Source organism: Sardina pilchardus, chromosome 23 (genome assembly GCF_963854185.1).
Source record: "Sardina pilchardus chromosome 23, fSarPil1.1, whole genome shotgun sequence".
NCBI classification, from domain to species: domain Eukaryota; kingdom Metazoa; phylum Chordata; class Actinopteri; order Clupeiformes; family Clupeidae; genus Sardina; species Sardina pilchardus.
This window is the reverse complement of record NC_085016.1, coordinates 15,928,884-15,948,883: the sequence shown is the minus strand read 5'-3', so window position 1 is coordinate 15,948,883 and position 20,000 is coordinate 15,928,884. Positions and strand designations below refer to the sequence as shown.

The window sequence follows — 20,000 nt, the reverse complement described above, 5'->3', positions numbered from 1 at the left end:
TATTTTCTGGACCAGACGTAAGACGGATAATGATAATTTAGCTAGAAAGGCTTTAGAATTGCGGCACCCAGTTCAAAGCACTGCCATCATATCATGTAGCCTCTGATACTTCATGTCAGTTTACCTTCTGTTGGTGGCCTTCTATTTACGTTGCTTATTCATATCGATCCCACTCGTTCGAATCTCTCAGATGTTATCGAATATCTCATTACAGACCTTACTGGTAAAGGATATACCATGGAAACTGCTCTATGATGAAAATTCATTGTGAAGCACGCCATGGTAACAGCTCTATGATGATATTATCTGGTAAGGAATGCCATGGAAACTGGTCTGTGATGACATTTCCTTGGTAAGGGATGCCATGGTAACTGTTAAATGATGACATTTGCCTGGTAAAGGATGCCATGGAAATGGCTTTATGATGAGGCTGCAGATTTGTTATTCGTGTTGTCCGGGCACGGAGAGGGCCGAGCAAGTGGCGAGGGCGGGCAGGCACGGGAGGCGGCGTGTCTGGGGAGCATCTGTTTTTGCCAGCTGGTTGTGCCCTCATGTCTCTCTCTTTCTCTATCTCTTTCTCGCTCTCTCTCTCTCTTTCTCTCTCTCTCTCCCCTACTCTTTCTCTCTCTCACTCTCTCTCTCTTTACTCTCTCTCTCACTCTCTCTCTCTTCTACTCTCTCTTTCTCTCTCTCTCTTTTCTACTCTCTCTCTCTCCACCGATCTGTGACTGTCAGGAGTGGCCGATGACACTGCAATTTTCAACAGTGAATAAACAGACTGAGGCGACATGACAAACACCGCTGTCAAAACTCCAGCGAAGTGAAAAAAAAAGCTGACTTTGAGTTGCTAATTTCTTTCTTTTCCCTTTTACGTTTTTTTTTCTCTCTGTTCTGTGTTGGCTTTGTGTGACAAGGCGTCTTGCGTTGGGGGTTATATAATGCCGTTTATCTTGTATGTGAGGTAATTAAGAAGATTTCAGACCTTCCTGGGAAGGAGTTACTTATTGTGCCACCACTTCCTCGAGGCCAGAAACACACTGCTCTTGCTTTCTGCTGGATTCTCTCTTGCGAGTTTCTCAGCATATTAAAAAAACATGACATTATTGGGATATTTTTCTCATGCGTCTGGCAGGGGGACGGTGAAAGTGAAATTATTTAACAGGAGTAACTGCAGTTGATTAATCAGGGATAATTCAGAGGAATGTGAGTTGCTTTTTTTTGTTTTTTGTTTTTTTGCACTGAAAGTCTTCCAATGCAGTTTTTACTCACGGCACACCCCTGAAAAATGCACCCATCCATGCGAGGACCGGGCAAGTAAGTGTGTAGGAAAGCGTGTGAGGGTGTGAAGGAGAAGAAGAGAGTGTGAGATTGTGAGACGGCACCACACGCTGAGCTGAAGGTGTGAATGTGCTGGTCCTCTCTGCGCTCCTCAGCCATACTCTAAACCTGCTCCGCCATTCTCTTCAGCGGCCGTGTCAGAAGGTGGTGGCAGTGCGATCGCTTCTGCACTCAGGCCTCTGCACTGACTCACACTCTTAATTAACTTCAGCTACAGAATAGAATGTAGAATGTCAGATAGAGAGTCAGAGACGTATATGGAAAGGGTACACTGACAGATTCAGGGTTACTACTGCTGCACAGGGACCCTGGAACTCACCATGCTGTGTAGAATTGTTATATTTAGATGACACAGGTCAAGATTTTATAGCGGGCCAACAACATAAAAATAGATTGAGATCTACTCATGTATACTATCTGTACGAGCCATTCACAACATGTATATTTAAGTTAATTTAATGACCCCTGCTGGCAACTCAATGCCCTGTGATCTTGGAAGGCCTTTGCACTGAAAGGGTTAACTTACACACCTGTCTGTGCCAATTAGTGGCACAAAAGATAGACATTAGATAGACACACTGTAGGATGCCTCTCAACATCTCTCCTCGATCCTCTATGCTCGATCCTCGAGGGGCGTTCCCACTGATCTATAACTAAAACTGGATAGACTATCCCATTGTTGCCGCCCCATCATTCTTTATCTAGATCAGTGAGGACGAGGATCGAGGAAGGAAGGGAGGGAGCATAAAAGACCAAATGAGAGGCACCCAAAAAGTGTTCGGAACAGTTGGAAAGGGTCATTAGAATCGTATGGACGCCAGCAGGCACATGGTTTTCAATCTAGTTTTCTAGTTTTCAATGTAATCGTCATTTTATTTGTGAGTCTAGTTGTCGATCTGGTCCATTTATTTGTGAGTTTATTTGAAGGTTTATTTACCCATTTATTTTGTTATAGTGACGTTGGAATACAACTAATACTTTATTAAAACCCCTGAGGCATCCGAAGTGACTGACTGGAAGGCACTACACTATCTATACTACTCATGTAAGATTAGCACACTCAAAATATACTATAAGTACTATGCAATGCGTACACACTTGATGCTACACAGTGTCATAACTGAGATGACTGGATGGGATTATGCTGATTGTGTTGATCATTTGGGCCCAGTGTGTAAGGGAGGGTCTTGAGGAGGTGTGTGGGAGAAGGTGCTTGCCTTTTTGTAGGCGATCCAATCGAAGACCCTGTCGATGTCGGTGGCCTCAAACACCTCCTGGGAGATAGGGTGAGAGCTCGCCAAGCCATCCAACAGCATCACCTCATGGAGAACATCTGTCAGGAAACGCTGTTTCTCCTGGTAGACAGAAAGAGAGAGAGAGAGAGAGAGAGAGAAGGGGGAGAGAGTGTAATGAATGAATGAATGAAGATATAAACCTTTTTTATTGACAGCACCTCACCCAGTCAAGTTCTATTGCTACTTTGACTGAATTAAGTTAGGCATGGCAAGGTTATCACAAGTTCACTACAGATTGAATATGCTGACTCTCTACCATGGGATAAAAAAAATGTGTATGTGTGTGTGCGTAACAAGAAAGAAACAGCTTTCGTGAGTAAGACAGAGGAGGAAAAACCAGATTGTCAGAATCTAGACAAGCATGCTCAAATCTTTGTACTGGTTCAGTTCGGGTGAGCCCAGCGAGAGCGATGAAATGTGAAGGGTCTCCATCTGGACGGGGCGTCTGTTTGCGGTTTATTTTGGACGAGGAGGCCTGGACAGCCAAGGGCATCTTCACTCAGGCAAGAGAGTGCCTCTCCTTCCCATCTCCCCAGGGAACCACCTCCAAAAGGATGCTTTCTTTGGGCTCCCGCTCAAGCGAACAAGCCTTTGCGCTTTCTCGGACAAAGATTTTGGAAGTGCAACAAATCCAATCTATTAGGCACCATTTGTCAGCAGCCTTTCTGTGAATCTACTGTGCTAACAGGTGTAACAGCAGATGCCAGGTGTAAGATGACAAAGTTACTGTTTCTTCTGTAGAGGTGAGGTGCTTTTGAAACACATGAGCTATTATATACATTTACTGAAATCCTCGGAGGGATAGCTAGGCATATTTTGAACAATATTCATCTGTGTTTTGATGGTATAATAAACCTGCAAGTCCATAAACATTCAGAGGTGTGAGACAACTGGGATGTCTTGTGTTCAAGAACGTATGCTTCACTCGGCATTTTTGTTTGATGTTGTGATGTTTTAAAGAGTGAGATTCTTCTTTCAAGTCTTGCCAGAAATGTACTGTCTAAAATGTACTTTATCAAATGAATAGTTCCGCGTCTTAGTTATGATTAGCTATATCCTATTCCAAGCCGTTGTAAAATGCTTTACAGCTCAACACCTGTGACTGCATTACATCAGCCAAACTAAAACTGTGTTGCTTGGCAACCATTCTGTTATATACTGTACAGCTGAAGATCTATATTGCTTGGTGGAAAATTATGAGCTCTCGCACTATTTTATTGTTACTGTGTGTTTATTATATGAAACCTTGCCAGGTAGGCCTATATGTACTAACATCTTTATTAAGTAGAGAGCAATTTAGCAGACACTTTGATCCATTTGTAATCCAAAGCAACAAGGCTTTGCAACATTCAGCTCAGGTGTCAGCCCTGAGTCAACTGCTTCTCAGGCAGGACATTTCAACTGCTCTACCACATCCTTCCATCCTGTGTCGTATCTAAGAGCGCCCCATAACTCTTCTAAAATCATTGCAAACCACAGCGCCTCCTGGGGATTATTGCATATCTAATGCAAAGCAGACACTGTGTGGTTGTGATGCGATTTGAGCCCCAAGTCTAGCTTGAGCAGGCTCACAATGTCCAATTAAAGGACGTCACAATTAATGTTTCAGCTCCCGTCCGATCCGAGTGGATTCCTAGTGTGTCAGACATGTTTGTGGTTTGTCTTGCAGGCAGTGTGAGCTGTCTAACATATGGTGTGAGCACAGAAACCGCATCCAAATAATGTTCGTATGCAACTGAAAATAGTTTCCGTCAAGCTTAACTGCCATTCATATTGATAGCCAGAGTCAATTTTTTTGTTAGAAATATATATTCCTTTCTGATTTTTTGTTCTCGTTGTAAATTTGCTTCCACTGTTTTTTTGTATTGTTTTCATTGGGGAAAATGTTGATTTACATTACAGGTATAGCTTACTCATCTATACCAGGGTTTCCAGCCAATGTGGAGGACGCTGTACATCACCAAACAGAACCTTCAGTTTGCAATAGTCTAACCACATATTTGCCGACACGCACCGGGGGGTTCTACATTCTGTTCCTTCCCCCCACCGCCCCCAACCCCCCACAACACCTCCCTGCCCTGTATATCTGTCTCTGCCTGCTCCCGGCACACCTGATTGAAATCCGTAATCAGAAATCAGTAATTAAAACGCTTTTGATTAGCTAAATCAAATGTGCTCAGGTAATCAGGAGTGTTACTGATGCATTAAGTCAGGTATGGAGAGGGGGTGGGGAGACAAAGAACAGACTGGTTCTGTCTAGATGTATGTGTAAAAGTAGCGGGCGGGAATTAACTCTGCAGAAAGGGTGTAAACCTTACCCCCAATATACAGGTGATACTTACTACCCATGTTTTAACCAGATGTGAGGACCCATGAATTTTAGCCTGCCGTTTCAAGCCTGAGCTGGTATAGGATTAAGCTGTGCATTCAGAACACAACGCAGGTTAAAAATGTTCATTCTGACGATGATGTACTTTGACATACTGAATGTTCAATATAAAAGTATTTAAAGTAGAGCTTTAAACTTGATGAAAAGAAATGGACACAGCACTGCTATTTCACTTTTGTCCACTGATAGCCAGATATTCTCCAGCTATTGTCCATGTAACAGGAGACATAAGGTAGGTTAATTTGTTTGTTATCTTTAAACATCTTGGTCTACTTACAAAACATCTTCCTCTAAAAAACACCTGCCCTACAAAACAAGGCTGGTTTTGCACCAGTTAAACAGCACGGCTACTCCGCAGCAGCCAAACTGGAAACTCAGTCACGGCGATCGATGGCTGCTGTCGTTTGTCTTGAAGCCTAGTTATCGTCTCGTCCGGATGTGTCTTTAAGGACGACTGATCGCTCCCTCTGATTAGTCGATGCTAGCAGCTGGCAGACGAGCGGAGCGTCTGCATCAGTCAGTGTGTGTGTGTGTGTGTGTGTGTGTGTGTGTGTGTGTGTGAGTGTGTGTGTGTGTGTGCTCGCGTGTCTGATGCGGCGCGTTAGTGCGCCATCAGGCCGGACCGCAGCTGCGGCGCACGCCATAGGTTCCAGGAGCAGCTATCCTTCATTTGCGCACTCCAATTTGGGCCGCTCTAACGCCGTCGTCTGAGCATTTCATCTTGCGAAAATGATACACACCTGCCAGGAAGCGCTCTTTCTCCTTCTCTCTCTCTATCTCTCTCTCTATCTCCCTTTGTCCCTCTATCGCTCTGCTTGTCTTGTCTGTGGGGAAAGCGATAAAAAAATAATTTCCGCTGTTTGTTTTTGTCTCGCCATCTTTTATCTGTCTGCCTGTCTGTCTGTGCCTCTCAAGTTAAATGATTACAAAGGTTTGCAGAGAGTGGCCTCACAGACACAAATTCACATGAAAGTCCAGACACAAACCTAGGGATACTGCATGTGTGTATCTGCCACACACAGGACACAGTACATTGGCATGCGCACACACACACACACACACACACACACACACACACACACACACACACACAAATAAAATTTGTGCATATAAACACCCTTAATGTAACAGTTTATGTTGGATGAGAGTCACCCAAAATGATATGACTCCCCCCTTAACCACACACACACACGCACACACACACACACACACACACAATATTTCTCTTTTGTTAAATAATAAATGAAAAGAAGAGAAAGGCCTTTCTGCTTTTGTGTGTCTCTCCTCGTCTCTAACATGCACATCATCCTTGGGGAGGCTACGCTCCTACACAGTTAAGATAACACTAAGAGACCGCTTCAACATACTGTAACTGCTATTGAAGCCACAAGTGCTGATTAATATAAAGGTTTAGTAAAGGGGGGGGGGGGGGAATGTCAGGCTAAAGCTCTTAAAGTGGCTATTTAATTATTGACAAGATAGAGCAACGTAATGCATCTCTATGGAAGCAAAATTCGAACAGTTCCGGTCTGAGGCGTGTCACAAAGACGTCATAGTGGGATATCGATCTCTGTCAGATCAGATTGGCAAGCAGTTCAGTTCGAATGTTAACAGGTCTGCTTAAAGGGGGATTTAGCCCCCCTCCCCCTTGCGAAGACAGAACGCGGAAATGATCGAACGTTTGCGCCTCTCGCTCCGCTTTAACCCTCTCTGGTTAAGATAACACTAAGAGACCGCTTCAACATACAGTAACTGCTATTTAAGCCACAAGTGGTGATTAATATAAAGGTTTAGTAAAAGGGGGGGAAATGTCAGGCTAAAGCTCTTAAAGTGGCTATTTGCACAGAGCAGGATTGACACCAGGTCTGAACCAAATTGCTGTGCAGACGGAAATCTTTTGTGCTCAACCAGATGAACCACTCGTGAGCCAAAGAAAAGCACGAGGGAAAATGTGTAAATGACTTCTTATCGCTCTTCCACATACACTATAAGTCCTCATGTCAAGCCTTACTTCCACAGTCCAATCCAATCGTACTGTATGTGGGAACTAATTGAGCTGGAGCATATTGCCCTCCCTCCTGTGATATGACACTCTTGTGTGTGTATTCCCTTGTGAATACATTGTTCCATTGTTTTGAGGCCTGAAAACTCTAATTTTGGCAAGTTGTCATCTTCTGAAAATGCTCAAATGGCTTTTTGCTTCGTTTTCTTTTTTTACTCTATCGCATGCCTAAGGTCTAAATAGTAAACTGATGATTTTGCAGTGATCTCCAGAATGGCAGATGGTGAGAATGTTGAGATCACCACTGACCCATGAACTTACATATCGTATGATCAGGGCTGGGGTCAAGATATGTAAGTGCAATATAAGTGCAATTAAAGTGTAAGTGTAATGTAATGTCTATTACACGGCACTAATCACTATTGTAAAGGTTCAATCAGCTTTGAGTAATTCCTTTATTTCAAATGATACATTTGATTAATTTATAGAAACATGATGAAATTCATGACTACATAGCAAAACATAAAAGTGCACACACTTTAAATGGATTGTCAAATGAATACTATAATTATGCATGCATATTAACCTAAATGCATGTGCTCATGAAAACAAGCACTTCACAACAGGAGGACAACATTAATGTCTTAATTGTAAAGAGTTGATAAGATCGTTTAATGGCCTGGATAATCACGAGCCCCTGCCGTTCTTGTTCGCTATGTGTTACCTCATGAGCTGGCTCGCATGACAAGCTCAGGAACAGAGGAAGTGATGCAACAGGGGAGAGGAACATGCCGGGAGAAAGATGGTGGTGGTGGGGGTGGGGGGTGTAGGGTGGAGAGGGGGGTGGAGGAGAGGGTTCTGTGGCAGCAGCTGGTGAGACTGAGCGGATGTCATGTAAGTCACGTAACCGCGCCGTAAAATTAGTGCCATTAGAAGGGCCTCCATCTGGACCATATGCGCTCTCAACAGGGTGTTTATTCCCAATGATATTTCACTTACCCGCCCCGATATTGACAACTCCAACTGCGGCAAGCCACAGCCTTCCACTGGGGGGGGTGGGAGGAGGAGAGAGGTGGGAGGGGTTGGGGAGTCAGGGAAGCAGTTTTGGGGTCAGAAAAAATGAATCAGCCACTGACCTAAAGGGACAGTGAGAGGGCAGCTACTCTGCACCTGCCTCCCCTCTCTAGTCTCTGAGTGGGGGCTGGTGAAGGTGGGGTGTGTGTGTGTGTGTGTGTGTGTGTGTGTGTGTGTGTGTATGTTGGGGGAGGGGGGGGGGCTGCGGATCTCCTCGAGGTGCTTTGAAGATGCTCGCTGGCTCGTGCGGCAGATGCAACAAATAAGAGAGGGGTGAGGAAGCAGGCCGACGAAGAGCGACGCGCGCGCGGAGAAATAAAGAAATAAACGCGGCGCTGCAGATGTTCTCAGGAGATGAAGCCAGTGGCAGGCCCTGCGGTGCCTCGCTTCCATTAATCCTTCTGACAAAGACACGGAGGCCAGGTGAACTCCTCACACACACACACACACACACACACACACACACACACACACACACACACACACACACACACACACACACACACACACACACACACACACACACACACACCCTCCATCTCCACAGCGCCACCACCACCACCCTCCTCCTCCCCTCCTCCTCCTTGCTCCACTCCAACCCCTCACCACCACCTCCTCCACACATGTCATCATGCTCACAGATGTGCGGGGGGAATGGCTGATAATCTCTTATCGGGGGGGGGGGGGGGGGGCTGGGCACTCGAGTGTGTCAGTCCACAGGCCGTCAGATCTGACAGACGCATCACTCTCTGAAATGGCCTCCTGGGTACACGTGCTCACTCGCTTGGCTGCTGCAGCATAGCCAAGGCTCCTCACGGCATACAGTAGATACCAGTCACTCTTCAAACACAGCCCCGGACGGAGTTTGAGGAAATATGACACTTTTTACTGTAAGCTAAACACAGACATATAGTGTATGTTAGTCCCAAAACTAATAGTGATGATCGGCAGACTTGAAGAATTTAGATTTTTGAAAATTACCAAGAAAATTGTGATAATAAGGCCAGAAATTCTGGTGAAATAAGAATTCTAGTGAAATAAGATGGTGCATGTGATTGCTGTGTTGTGTTGTGTGGTGTGGTGTGGTGTGGTGTGGTGTGGTGTGGTGTGGTGTGGTGTGGTGTGGTGTGGTGTGGTGTGGCGTGGCGTGGCGTGGTGTGGTGTGTGGCGTGGCGTGGCGTGGCGTGGCGTGGCGTGGCGTGGCGTGGCGTTGTGTTGTGTGGTGTGGTGTGGTGTTGTGCGGTGCGGTGCGGTGCGGTGCGGTGCTGTGCTGTGCTCTCTGCATGTTATGTTGATTTGTGTGTGTGTGCATGTGTGTGCACGTGATGTTGATTTGTTTGTGTGTGTGTGTGTGTGTGTGTGTGTGTGTGTGTGTGTGTGTGTGTGTGTGTGTGTGTGTGTGTTGTGTGTTGTGTGTGTGTGTGTGTGTGTGTGTGTGTGTGTATATGGGGGGGGGTTGAGTAATAGAGAAAAGCTGTGCCATTCATCAGCGAACACGACTCAGATATGCCAGCCTGCGTTGAGCTTCCTAGGATGAATGGGGTCAGAGTCGTGACTTTGCCATGACGTCCTTGAGAGGCCCCGCAACTAATTATCATCTCCACGTCCCCATTGTTTACCTGCGAGCAGAGTATCACGACTCCTAAATTACAAATTACGCCCCGAGTCTGGAAACAAACAAACAAACAAAAAAACAAAAACAAAACAAAAAAAAAACTTGTTTTGTCATGCTGATGAAACCTACTTATTCACTTTCGAGTGTTAGGCAGCAAGTCCGTCTTGCTCCTTAGCGGGGAGGATATTAAAGGCCACTCATGCAGATAGGCCCTCTATTGCTGTCTTTTCCACAGCAGCCTAATGATAATCAATAGCAACCACTTCATGCGCACATAAAGCACGCTTAGTGGCAGAGGCTATTTGTCCTCATTTGATTGCATGCACGGCTGTTCTCAACATAACCAACACACTATTTGGCAACCGAGTGGACAGCGCTAAGGGGAGTTTGCAATGTGTAATTTATCAAAGAGCAGAACTACACTTCTATGCACCCGCTGGTTTGCCCAAAGTCCTTCGGTCCGGGCAGAGAGGTCATCTTTTGTCCAGCAAGAGTTCTGCCGTGCATTTTTGAAATGATCCGGTTTGGATATGCATGAAGCTGTTAGGCCTCTCTCTGCCACCAATGTGGAATGATTTGCCAGCATATCATTTAAAAACAAAAAAAGGCAAATGTAGTAACAGTGTTGGTGACATTTGAATGATTTATTTGTTCAACGTGAACATAGAAAACAAGTAATTCTAGGATGAAATGAAGCTTTGCAACAAGGTAGCACTGACTTGTGTTTGAGCAGTAGTACTATTACATAACAGTATTATCTAAAGCTCAACGGAAGAGAGCCTTAAACTGTCATATTTCATGGTGACATTAACTTACTTGAAGTGTGCTGTGAAAAAATTACAGTGCATCATTTACATACTCAAATACTCTTGCGTTCCTTACATAGTGGTTGTCATGGCAATGCTATGGTTTGGAAAGCCTTACACATATTCATGCCATGGACTGTTTTAAAAGCGAGCCTCTTATTTCTCTGTCAGGTTATATAATATCACTATTGGCAATGGCTATCATGAGATGTTCAGCTACTGGACTAGAGGCTTGTTTCAGTCACACTGCAGCCCGTTTCCCAAATTTGCCTGAGGGATTTATTTGTTATGACAATAATGCATTTGTAATTGTGTCCTCATAACACAAGAAAATAAAACTGACAGTCAGTAAAAGTTTAGTTGCGAGACATCCAGAGACGACATGGAATGCCTTTAATTCACAGTATACTCAGTATATATAGTTGCCAAAGAAAAAGGATAGCACCTTAGTGTGCTCAATTTACAGAAGGTTTGTTTAGTCTTTGAAATTGTTGCTGAACCATTACTAAACTCTTCTAAAACGGATAGTTCCAGTATATGATTGGCTGAGTCGTGTTCGATGCCACTGCAAAAACGGTTATGGTTGCTGCGTTACAAAGTTGCTTGGCAACCATTCTGACAGAAGAAATATATTTATTGGTGGAAGAATGATTATCTATGAATAAATCGTTACAGTTCTAGTTGATGTGCCTCTATTTCATGAAATCTTACCAGGCAGTAACCGTTTTAGAAAAGCAATAAGCCACTTGAGTCCATAGTGATTTTAGAACAGTAATTGCCTAATTACCTTTCGTAATTACCTCGTCTATCCCTAATCCTACAACTCATCATCTGCAAATCAAGTAAACTCATTAGGTGCAAGAATAACCGGCAAGACAAAATATCAGGTGTTGAAACTGAGAATTTTTACTATTTTCTAAAATTGAATTTTGCTACGTCTCTGAAAACTTGTGTAAGAGGTATGTCTACCACACAGGCAATTTCAGAGCACTCATTGGTGTTTTATGCCCCCAATGGTGTCTTCAAGGCAGTGCTACTGAGCATTTCAGCCCCTGGACTCCACTATGGAGTCATACTATTGCAAAATTTGCAGAATACAGTTTGCAACTGTTTTCCAGCACTTTGAATGGCAACATATTGGTCATCATTGTGCCTCTTCAGATTTGCGAGCAGTCTATGCCTTACATACTAATATACCCCTATACCATCATAGATGCTGGCTTTTTAACTATGCATTAATGACAAGTTGGAACGTAGCACTCCAATTTAGCTCAGAGGATGCAGATTCCATGATTTCCAGAAAGAAATGATTGATCTAACCACCGGACATTTTTCCCACTTCACTATTCACGTTTTGTTGACACCGTCCCAAGTTTTTATAAGATGTGTTCCTGGCATCATATTCAAAATGAGCCAACAGTTTTCATAAAACAGTACAGTCTGTTATGTTCAATATTTGATCTATGTTCTTTTTGCAACTAAATATAGGTGCACATGATTTGCAGATTATCACATTCTGTTTTTATTTACATTCTACACAGCGTCCTTGGAGACGATCTTGGAGAGATGATGTTGTAGATCAGTGCTTATAAAGCCTATAACTGTGAAGTGGAGCCAGATAAATTGCCCTATATGCAGCTGTAGGACATGCTTTGGGCTATGCAGAGGTGACCACTAGGATGATAAAGTAGTCTCTCACTTTAATTGGCCCACATAAGAACACATCCTGCTGGTTTGGCTATGGTATTCATGTTGTTTGATGGAACAAGGATGATAAGTTGCATTCGTGTTCCAAGGGGACTGACAAAATGATGTGACAAAGACTGTAGTGATTTGTGGACACTGCTGTTGGAATCACCATAGCTAACAGTCCAGTAAGTAAATATTGGCTTCTTAAATACACAATCCAAGTTATGATCCTTAATGTCATAATACCAACACTCTGATGATAAAAAGGCTTGGCGGTCGATTGGCTGTTATGGGGTATCCCTTGCCTATAGCACAAGCAATTTAACACCACGCCTGTGTATATCTGAAGATATGAGGGGAATATGCAAATAACTGAACCCATTATGTCACCAGCATAAGCTCCTTCTGTGTCACATCAGTAACCCCCACTGAATGAGAAACTCCATCCCCCAACTAAACACATTGTGACATATTATATGTGAGCAACATCAAGGAGATATGTGTAGTGTGTGTGAACCGAATCTGGAAGTGGAGCTCATTTTCACAGTAAAGTGAGAATCCATGACAGCTAGTGACTAGTGAATCTCTGCTTAGCTTGATGTAATAACAAATGCATGAACTTGGATACACTTTTCTTTGCTATGAGGATACAGTTCACAAATCTATTTTGTTATTACAATTACATTTGCTATTACGATGTATTAGTAACAGTACTAATCCACTCACTGTGAATGTTCTGCATGACAATGAATGAGGTTAGATCTCAAGCTTGTTCTCACCATGTTCCACTTGGGGAAGAGGAAGTCGGTTCCGAGGTACTCGAAGAAGTGAGCAAAGCCTTCCTTCAGCCACACATCCTCCCACCACACCGGTGTGACCAGGTCCCCGAACCACTGCAAGACAAAAAGGAACATTCCGGATTAATCCAGATCAAAGGACAACCCACCAACACCTTTTTTTTTCCGCCATGTGTTTGCATTGATATCACAAAAGAGCAGCAGCAGTGTTCCTAGACGGTAAACCTTGAAGTGTAAATGTCAAGACAGGAGTTGAAAGGTCTTTTTGTTCTGCGCAATTAATTAGGTGAACTTCAGCCTTCGGGGAGCTGTTACAAAGTGCACCCCAGCCCTGTGGAGACTGAAAGTTTTTTTTTCTTCTTTTTTTTGCCCCAACACAATAGACTAGGAAAACTTTCTGCCGGCGTTCTGCCGTATCTCAGGGAAACTGTGATTAATAGAGGTTCAAACAGTCAATACAGCCCAGTCACGCAAACAGGATTCATTTTCCACATTTTTTACGCAGCCTCGCAAAGGAGCAAAGCTGCCAAGCTCCACCGTCGGTGAAGAAAGGAGCGGACGAATGAGGGTGGAGGAGGGTTTGGAGTAGGAGAAGAATGGAGGGGGGGGGGCAGCTTTTGTGCACTTCACAATCAGGGAAACAAACAATAACCAAACAAACAAACAAAACAACACCAAACAAGCGCTCTCTGGCTGAAGCAAAGAAAATGGGACATCTTTAATAAAAAAAATAGAAGGCGCCTCTGAGTCCCAGTGTCCCATCTTTGAGAGGGAGTAGGGAAACTTCCTGCCACCTCAAACTCCAATCACCCTGAAGGCAAACACACCGAGCGCAGCTCACGGAACATTCTCTTGGCTTCGACTTTTAAAATTGCCTGCTAAATAGACGTTACTATCCAAACAATACAGGATGGGTGAACCCTGCCTGACCTGCCGGCGAATTTGGATTTCGCCAGGCATGCAGCTCAGGCTGGAAGCCTCCTCTGCTTCCAGCCAGATCTATCTATCTCCTCTGTTCCCTGCCAGAACCTTTGGCTCCAATCACAAACTAGCTTATCCAAAAGATGCACCGATCATTGGTCGGATTGGTTGAAGGATTGTCCAAGCGTTCTGAGTCATTGAATCATGCCAAATAGCTTGACAGTCCCGCCCCTCCTCCGAGAGAGCACGCCTCTCGTGCAGTAGAAATAAAGCGCAGACTCCCCATATACTAATGTTCAATCTTAAAAGACTGAGCTTGGTATAGTGATAGCCAGACGACAAACAAAATATTTCACAATCAAAAGTCATTGGCACTTTGCAGCCATCCTCTGCTGCATTCGATAATGCGATACTCATACCATGCCTCTAAGTCCTCACCAATTAATTTACAATACACGTTGTTCGCTGGTCACTTAAGGTTCCTCATTTATGCATAGCATAGATTCCTTGTTCGAACCTGTGTTTGTGCTGCAGGCTGTCCTATGTGTAAAACTGGGCCAGTCTGATTTCAACCATCGTTGCTATTGACCTCTACGAGGGAACAAAGGCTGCAGCACAAAGCCTTTGATGCCGCCCGCCGCTTTCGCTGGTTGCTGCCTCCACCAGCCCTGCCCCACATTCTGATGTGAAAAATTAATGGGGTAAAAATCAGCCAAACGCCAATTCCCTCACCCCACCCCAACCCACCCCACGCACCTCCCCGCCCCCGCCCCCCGCCCCCCACGCCCCTCCCCAACCTTCACTTTCATCACCTGGACCACAATGGCCAGAGCCATTTGATGGCTCTTTCAACAGCGGCGGAGAGAAGCCGGTAATTATGCCCCAGCTGACTAGCACTTTGTCACTTCAAAGCCTCGCCATGCTCTCGCTCCTCACTGTGGTCCTTCAGACACATTTAGAATTATGCACATCTAATCAGCCAGAATAACAACTTGCAAGGATTCATTTTCTTCACTTATCTTTCTTTCCTTCTTTTTTCTTTCTCTCTTTTTTCTTTCTTTCATTCTCTCTCTCTCTCTCTCTCTCTCTCTCTCTCTCTCTTTTCCTTCCTATATTTTTACTTTTTGTGTCTGACATAGTAAAACTGTCTCACCCTTGATGGGTTTCTGTTGCTGTTTTCTTGACAGCTGATGAGTTTTGACGCAGTGTCGTGTAAAGCCATCAAGTAGGATCTGTCTGGATATCTGACAGCCAGCTCTGCTGACTCACGAGGCCAACGCTCTCAGAATGCTAATGAACGTTGTCGGAAGTCCACAGATCTCGCCCAATTATAGACTTTAACAATTACACCTCTGACAACTCTGAAGTCATTTTAGGAATAGGAACTGTTCATGAGGAGAGAGTGCTATAGGAGAGAGAGATAGAGAAAAAAAAGATCTAGTCTGCGAGAGACAGAGGGGAGTGCATTCACATACAGATGAGAATAGCCTGGGCCTTTCTGAGGAGCTGCACTTCAAGGCCTTCACATTTACTCTCTTGACAGAAACTGTGTGTGTGTGTCACGCAGATCTGCACATCAAGAGCATGTGTGCTACCTAGAGATCAAACCCAATGGCCTCACTGATGGTATCTCCCTGCTCTATCGTATGAGCCCCGGGAGCCTACTATGTCCCTTTTGCAGATGAAAAACAGAAAACAAAAGGAAATAATGCCAAATCGACACAGCACAGCAATTGGCAGAGCGGCGTGCAAGAGTTCAGTGTTGGCGTGTGAGGCAGAACAATCATTTCCTGTGCATTAGCTTCATTGTGTATGAACCGCAGGACGATGTTTTATAGCAAATTGGAAGAATAACACCGTGCATTAACTGCACTCATGTATTAATCGCAGTTCCCCATGGTCCCAGTGACTCAGAATCAGATCATGCTTAAATCATAAAGAAGAATGAGGAAAATAAATGCACTCCCATGTATAGTCTGCCCCCGTGTATTACTGTAACCTCATAGCTGAAGACTTTTTTGCGAAATCAATCTATAAACCTCGGCTAATAGCCGGGACATTACGGTAATGGAAAAACTAGGGACATTAGGTATTCAAACTTTGGTGGAGGAGTGCGATCATAGCATTGCATTGATGTGCAGTCGCTTTTAAGTTGGAACCCTTTCTCTGTCACTACTGTTCGGTTCTCTCTCTCTCACACACATCATGTCTGCACACCACACCACCTGAAAATAAATGGAGGGAAAGCAAACGAAAAAAAATGGCATGTCGCTAAGCAACACGTCTGAGGCTGCATCCAGACAGTGATGGGGATGCTGATGGTGGTGGTGGCAGATGTGACCCTGCTTTGGACGAGAGGTCAAGGACCAAGGGAAAACAAAGGGAACGGAAAGCAAAACAACGCAAGGCCAGGTCATAAATAATATCCCCAGGCCCTGTGTAGGTGTGTATGTGTGTGTGTGTGTGTGTGTGTGTGTGTGTGTGTGTGTGTGTGTGTTGGCTGAGCTCATTACCTCAACCTGAGGAGCTGCTGCACACATGATCGACTGTAGCTCACCTTTAGCTGCTGTCCCTGACCCCTGCCTATGCGGGGGCCATGTGATGAAGTCAACAGCAGCATGCCATAATAATGCCAGCCAGCTGGCACATGCCCATTACCCTGGTAGAAGTGCCAAGGCCATGGACACACCTCCCAGAGTTGTTGTGGCGTCTCAAGATACCTTGAGATACCTTGAGTTGAGTCTATTACACAATTATATGGTGGATAAAGGCAATTGAATGGCCTTCTGAGACATATTTTTTTTTTCAGATTGAGATTTACATTATAATTTCAGCAGCAGACACCTCCGATTTGCATTAGAAAGAGATGACTGCCGAGATACGCATCTGTGACAAGAAATCTGCAAACCGATTTCTTCCAAGAGTTTCCAAACAAGTTTGCAGCCTTTCAAATTGAGCAGCCTCCCAGGTGAGGTCAATATCACATTTAGCACTGATGTTTGTTATGACCAAAATATTTACGTCTGTTTGTCTGTGTGTGTGTGTGTGTGTGTGTGTGTGTGTGTGAGAGAGAGAAAGTGTGTGTGAGTGCGAGAGAGAGAGAGAGTGAGAGAAAGAAAGAAAGAGAAATGGGAGAGAGAGAGAGAGAGAGAGAGTGAGAGAGAGGAACATGTCAGAAATGGAAATCCCAAAAAAATGTGATACCCTCAACTACCCGCCCGAGTGTGGACAATTTTGCCCAATTTCGCCTGAATATCCCATTCAGCAGCTCACTAGAAAGTCGACCACCCTGGTCTCCACCACTGCCTTAGATGGAGGCTTTTGAGGGGGTCCCAATCCCTGAGTGGTTCCTCAAATATGAGTCATGGTAGAATGGCTTTCAGCCCCTCGTAATCAATTCCCTGCAGCAGGCCCAGGCCTGTTACGTTGTACAAATGTGATTTATTACCACAGAGGCACTTTGCCTCTGCCCAGACTTATTGGAGCGCAGACAGGACTTTTAATATATCACCAAATAAGTGTTAGATGAGAAGTGATCTAATGCATTCGCCCTGGATGAGCCAATCAATATGTCAAATGAGCCTTTGGAAATTTCACACACTTGCACACACACGGACATGCACACACATACACAAACAGACACACAGACACAGACACACACACACACACACACACACACACACACAAACACACACACACACACACTCACACGCGTGCACACACTCACGCACACACACACGCGCACACACGTTGTGTGTGCCTCTCTATGGCAAATAAAATAGGACAAAAATTCTCAGACACTGCAGCAATGGCACTACTGCCATGTAATCAAAACAGTCTTTTTTATCTGTGTCATGCCAGCAGCTAATTACGGTAAAATGTACAGTACAGACGATGCTTATTTTCAGCTACGTGCATAAGCATTTTATGAAAATGACAGCAATCGGAGTTGTGCAAGTGTGCATCATGAATTAATTCTCAAGTATGAGAATCTCAGACTCTCTGGATAGAGCACTTAGAGTCACTCACTACAACCCCCCACCTCAGCTCCTCAACCCCCCTCACCCAAATGAATTGGTCGATTATCTCTTCTTCTCACATTCCTCTGAACTCATAACAGGGTTGTAACTGTTAGTCTAACACGAGGTTACCATGGAGAGCTACCTGTCACTCAAAGCAGTTTTGAGAGCCTTTTCAAACTCCCTCACATCTCAATCCCAGACTTTCACAGCGACTTGAGTTATTGAAAAAAAAGCATTTTCTCTGCTTCTGAGTGATGTGTTAAAATTGAATTTATCGTGTCCATCTGTGATTTCTCCAAGTCTGAAGGGCAAACAGATGGCCACCCACACACACACATACACACACACGCTATCTCTTCTTGCCGTTTCTTTATCTCTCAATTGAAATGCTGATATTTTCACTTTAACTTTTCTATCGTGTTTCGGTGACTCATTTCCGCGCTTGCTGTGTCTCGTCGGTTTCCCTGAGGACCACACAGCGGCGAGAAGCCTTTGTTTGGAGTGTCCAGAGGTACACAGAGCAGTGGTAAATGCTGCTTGTTTACTTTTGATTGTTTACTTGACTTTCCTGGGGCATGTTTCAAGTAGTTGGTACAACGACAAATCCTCTGTTAACTCGGAGTGGAACTAAGTGGTAAGTCCCCTATGGTCTCATTCTCCCAGCAAAACAATGTCAGCTATACTAAAGTTCAAAGTTCAAAGTTTATTGTCATGTACTCATAAATGAGCATTTATAAGTATTAAAATTCCTTGTGCTCAAGTGATGGGAATGTCAATGAACAATGAGAAATGTCATTTTCTATTAGGAGGACTTGCAAAACCTTTGCAAAAACCACTGACTACGAATGAAAGTAAGATACTGTACTGTACTGTATGTTCACTCATACATTATATAATCATGATATAATAATATTATCACAATAATCTTTTTTTAACTAACACATTTAAAAACAAAGTTACAAAGTGCTGTACAGGTGAACACCAGCACTTTTCAGAGCAAGCAGTCTTTGATCTCCTCTGCTGAATAAATCATTATCATTCTATTAACTCTGAAGATTAACTATCAATTGCTGAGAAGTCAGTTGGTCATTAGGTCTTGACTTCGAACATAAATAATTCACTGCATTTTTAACTGGGTCATAAACAAGTCCAGTTACACCTATACATTCAGTATGCATGGACATGCTCCCTGTAACATAAATAATGTAGGTGTAACCACTGGTGTATGGTACAGTAGAGATATAGCGGAACATCCCTCGTGTATAGACAAGGTGGAGTGGTGGCCAGTGGGTCAGTTCAGTGTTTAAGCCTCAGCACGGTTCTGAATGCCATCTACGGTCTAATCTCCTTCTACTTTGATCCACATGAACGGTGACTGCTGTACTACTCTGCCAACCATCCTCCATACACGTAAACAGGGCAGAAACGAGTGCAGCACCAAGTAAAAAAAAAAGCTGTTAGATAAATAGAACGACGTCAAAAACGTAAACAGCCGTGGCACCCAAGGGCCTTGGGGGGGGTTGTGGGTGTGGGCGAGTGGCAGTGGGGGAGAAGGAGCTAACGACCCAAATGTTAGCCGGTGGTGGAAACGGGAACGAGTGTGAAGACTAATATCCGTCGGCTACAGTGACGGGGATGGGGGAATCGGTGCCAGTGAGCGAGCGGGCGAGCCTGACTATCCCATCATCGCATTAAGTGCCATCTCGTGTTATTCCCCCCGTCTGACTAATTTGCCTGTCGACTCCTGGAGAGAGGGAGGCTTTCATGTGCCCAGGCCTCCTTGTACTGATGGCTGGCTTCCTATGTGTGTGTGTGTGTGTGTGTGTGTGTGTGTGTGTGCATGCAAGTGTGTGTGTGTGAGTGTGTGTGTCAGTGTGTGTGTATGTGTGTGTGTTGGGTGGGGGGGGTGCGTGCGTGTGTGTGTGTGTGTGTGTGTGTGTGTGTTTGAGCGTGAGTGCGCGTATATAAGCAGGGTGAATAATTAAGACTCTGTGCTAATGCCTTGTGCCCTCATAAAGGCGTACATGTTTATCAGGCTGATTAAATAAAATA

The 20,000-nt window shown here is 44.4% G+C and overlaps 1 protein-coding gene across 1 annotated transcript in view; it reads right to left on the bottom strand.

Moving 5' to 3' along the window:
• The window catches only part of LOC134071753 (thyrotropin-releasing hormone-degrading ectoenzyme-like), a 148,141-nt gene that overhangs the window by 55,356 nt on the left and 72,785 nt on the right, over positions 1–20,000 (bottom strand). Inside the window, exons 5-6 of the mRNA XM_062528591.1 lie at positions 12,988–13,101; positions 2,556–2,693 (exon numbers count right to left, since the gene is read on the bottom strand). Coding sequence (XP_062384575.1) covers positions 2,556–2,693; positions 12,988–13,101 — 252 coding nt within the window. The remainder of the gene's footprint in view (positions 1–2,555; positions 2,694–12,987; positions 13,102–20,000) is intronic.